This window comes from Nannospalax galili, unplaced genomic scaffold (genome assembly GCF_000622305.1).
Source record: "Nannospalax galili isolate Female #2095 unplaced genomic scaffold, S.galili_v1.0 scaffold183, whole genome shotgun sequence".
NCBI classification, from domain to species: Eukaryota; Metazoa; Chordata; class Mammalia; order Rodentia; family Spalacidae; genus Nannospalax; species Nannospalax galili.
The window spans coordinates 975,777-980,145 of NW_008350555.1; the positions used below are offsets into that span (position 1 = coordinate 975,777).

The following is a 4,369-nucleotide window of genomic DNA, read 5'->3' on the forward strand; positions in this document are numbered from 1 at the left end:
GTGACCAAGAACTTGTTCTCTCTCAACATACCAGTTACCAGGAGTTGCCAAGGTCAAACTCGATTGCTTTCATTCTTTTTTTGGACGGTGCTTTTGATTTTTTTCATTTTTAAAACCTAAAACAAATTTTAATTACCGAAAAGCAAAACAAGTAGAATTACTTTTGAACCCATAGTCTTTACCATTAAAAATTTTGAATAGTAATCACTTTTGGTTACATGTCAGGACAATGTTGAGTTCTTGTCATACATTTCTTCTGTAACACGCATTCTCAATTACACACAGTAAATGGAGAGTGAAAGTTTCAAAACTAATGTATATCCACAGATAATCACCAAGTCCTATTTCAGCCAATGATTTTCCCTTTCTAGAAAACTTTTATGCTAGATATCAAATAGCAAAGTGAACTGATTTGCATGTACTCTGCTTCTGTTTCCCTGCTTATCACATGGTGGAGGTGCGAATGAACATGACAAAAGGTAGGCAACAAAAAAGGGGAACTGAGCCAGGCCTGGGGGCCAAACTTTTACAGAGGCAGGCAGATCTGTATGAGATCAAGGCCAGCCTGGTCTACCTAGGGAGTTCCAGCCTGCTGGGGCTACAGGGAGACTCTGTCTCAAAAAAAAGTGGGGGGAGACTAAAAAAAAAAACAAAACAAAAAGCAGGCTTGGCTAATCCTTACAATGAGTAAACAGTGTATAGTTTATTAGAAATTGTATACATTAAACCATCCTCAATATTCATGCCTTTGATTTTAAGATTATGAATATTCAAATTTAGATGGAAACTTATTTTTTATTTCCCGCAAATCTTTTAAAATGAAACATATAGCATTATTTATAGGAAATAAAGAAGAATCAATATGAAATGAAATTTATGTGCTACAAAAGTTTGTTTTAAGCAATGAAATAGATGTCATTTGATTGTCCGTCCTGACAGTTTTAATGCCCCAGTTATATATTCTTATATTTGTATATGCACTTGTCTGTATAAAAATATTTCCTCAGTTCTTTTTACTAATGTTATTATTAAAAGAATTGCTATTTGTTATAAAAATTGAAATGTTAACAAGAGCCTGTTTAATTCCACGTATATGAAGAGATCAGCTGTACAGTTTGACAGATTAGCATTTATCCTATTCTCTGGGCTTGGATGAGTCCTGAATGACTCTTAGAAAAACATAACTAATGCAGTAATCCCCAAGCTTTTTTTGCTTTTTAGAGTTGTGTTTCTTTAAATGTTTCTAGTAATACTACGTCTTCCTCAAATTTTCTGGAAAGTTGAGCTATAAAATTATGAGACAATATCTGGAAAATAGTCAACATTGCTTAAACACACTGAAAAAGGTAGATGTATTAAAATTTGATATCTTACCACTTCCTGAGAACTTCTGCATTAAGGTAAAATAATACTATGATGGCCACTCCAGGCATTTCCTGTCCCACTGATTTCAGGTACTTTTCTGTTTACTGTTACTCTGTAGTTCAGTAGTGTTTAATGTGTTTGAAGTTAGATTCCAAGCATTAGCAATATCTATCTAGATATGATTATCCTTTGATAAAAATGTCTGAAGCAGTAACATTTTAACTTAAAAATTTGAAAATATTACTCTGTACAATAATTATTTCAAGTTAAACAGCATAGATTTCATTTCAGTATTTAAATTTTGATATCTCTATGTTTCTTTTCAGTTATATTTTATAATAATTTTCAATAGGTTGAAAGACTTGAAGCCAAAGTAGTTGAACCTTTGAAAGCTTATGGAACCATTGTAAAAATGAAACGGGTAAGTAAATCCATTTTTTTAATCCACTGTTACTCTGACAAAGAATGAGCATTCTGTCTTCTTAGTAATAAATACAAAGTAACATGTAGTTAGTTTCTTTATATACTTTGAAGAATAATTTCTTGGTTGCATCTTTAAAAATAATGAAGCATTTTTACTAAGCTTGCTGCTCTACTACTATACTACTCTAGCAGCCAAAAGTATTATTATGGAAATTTCAAAATATTTTAATATTTAGTCATAGATTCATCAGCAGAAATTATTTTGTTAATGAATGTGTTTACCTATTTTTATTTTAAAGCAGGTGACTTGTATTTTTAAAATGTAACAAACTCATTTTTAAAATAAACTTAATAAATATAATTTACACACAATAAAATTCTTAATTTTTAGTGTTGAGTTTTCATATCCAAAACTATACCACATATCTATATGGTTCATTTTACATTCATAATGTCATTTTGAGAGAACATTAAGGAAACACATGTTCTCTGTCATGTGCACACCCACACACCACATGTACATTCTATAATACTCATAACTCATATTCTAATGGTGCCTGGATCAAATACAAAGTAGTCTTTCATTCTTAAAATAGAGTCTGTTTTATTTCTTAAGTCAGAAAGCTTCATTAACAAAAATGATCCTGCTTATTTGCAGGATGATCTCAAAGCAACATTAACAGCAAAGAATCGAGAAGCCAAGCAATTATGTCAGTTAGAAAGGACACGCCAGCGAAACCCATCTGATCGACATGTAATTGTATCCTTTGAATTTGGGTTAAAGAAAATCTGTTAGGTATGCAGTACAAAAGTAAATGGAAATGGAATGTCTAGTTCTAAGGGTGAGGAGAATTTTAGTGTTAATGTTGAAAAGAATGCCATTTATTTAGGAATGCTCACAACAGGAATGAGCCAAGTGTCACCAGTCGTGGTGGTGCACACCTTTAATCCCAGCAGCACTTGGGAGTCAGAAGCAAGCAACCGTGGTGTACATAGTGAGTTCCAGGAGAGCTGGCAGGACACAGATTCTGCCTCAAAAAAAACAGCAGCAGCAACAATGAAAATAAGCCAAGTATAAAGTAATTACACCACCTCACTCGATCCTCTTAATCTGCCATGACAAACTGCCCCTACCAGTTCACTCAGAAATGTAGATGTTTTCAGAGTAAATTCAAAATTCTGAGGTAAATGCTGGTATCCAGTGCCATACGTGCCCACTTTTAAGGAAAGAGGGTGGGGATTCTACAATACTGTCCTTAATCAAAAAACAACATGAAATCCTAGTTGTAGTTGTAGCTTTCAGCCAAAGACTGTCAGGAAACTTCAGTGTTAGGGACCTAAATAAGAGTGTAAGAATGTATACTGTAACAAGGAACTTCTGGGAAATAGTTAAACTAGGTGTCTCCTTCCTCACTAACAGAAACAAACAGTTCTAGCAACTGTATAGAAAGCACTAACACACCCCTTGCTGCCTGTTTCCCATTCTTTCTTAGATGTATCTCCTTCCTACTCAAGCTGGCTGATTACTGCCCAGCTCCGCCAGAAACCACATGAGGAGTGGCTCTTTAGGGGCTCTTGTGCAGTTCAAGAGTACCTCCACCCCTGAAGGGAATCCTTTGAGCAGTGATTGAGCTGCAACAATTGCCTGGTCCTTTTTCTTTTGGACCAAAGATGCATAAACCCAGCTAGCCTAGGGCAGTCAAGTTGGCTGGGGCAGAACATTTGTAAGTCATTAAGGCTTAAGACAACAACCTGGAGATTGTGGAGTATGCTTTAAGCAAGCTGGCCAAACCAGAGAATGTTGCACAAAATTCATGACTGAAAATTAGAGATCTCCTTGAGGGAGAGTCACTAACATTTAAGAACGAAAACGTGTTTGGTTCTTAGAGCAAAGGGTCTATGGAAGCAGATAAAATGTAACATCTGGAATCCTACATAGTTGCTGATTGAATGGGGACTCTTCATACCCTTAAAACAGAAATGAATGCACTGCTAAGACAAATTATTCTGACTTAAGATGCTGTGTTGTCAGCATTACTATAGAGGAGGGAGGTAGTCTATGGCACCCATAAAACAGGCCTGTGGGCTTACAAGGTGGGAAAAATACCACAAGAAAATATTGCTACAGGTGAATTGATCTGCTCACTAGATAAGATCTAATGAATGGATTTTGACAACCTGAAGAAACTTGAAAATAAAGGATAGTCTACATATAATTGTATTCAATATAAAAATATTCACAGTGGCATATTTTTCACAAGACCCTTAAAAGTCAACTTACTTTTTACTCAGAAGAATGCTAAAGTTCAGTATGTAAATAGAATCCTTTTCCTTGATGAAGATAATCGTAGGGCCTGCCTGCTTACCCCTAAGGCCTCAAATACCATGTGTATATCATACACAATAAGTAATTATTAGGAATTAGTCTGACTATTCTAAGCAAAAAATGAACCAAACATCTGCCAAGTAACTGACAGCAATTTTTTCATAATCTTGGGTTGTTTAAAAAAAAAACTCAGCAATAGAGAAATATTTTTTAAATTATTTAATAACCACATGATTAGAAGAAGCATTTCATTAC

General features: G+C 34.5%; 1 protein-coding gene across 1 annotated transcript in view; it reads left to right on the forward strand.

Annotated features, from left to right (window-relative positions):
- Nucleotides 1–4,369, forward strand: part of Fam92a (family with sequence similarity 92 member A) — a 24,597-nt gene that overhangs the window by 1,423 nt on the left and 18,805 nt on the right. The window contains exons 3-4 of the mRNA XM_008847822.3: nucleotides 1,718–1,786; nucleotides 2,447–2,548. Coding sequence (XP_008846044.1) covers nucleotides 1,718–1,786; nucleotides 2,447–2,548 — 171 coding nt within the window. The remainder of the gene's footprint in view (nucleotides 1–1,717; nucleotides 1,787–2,446; nucleotides 2,549–4,369) is intronic.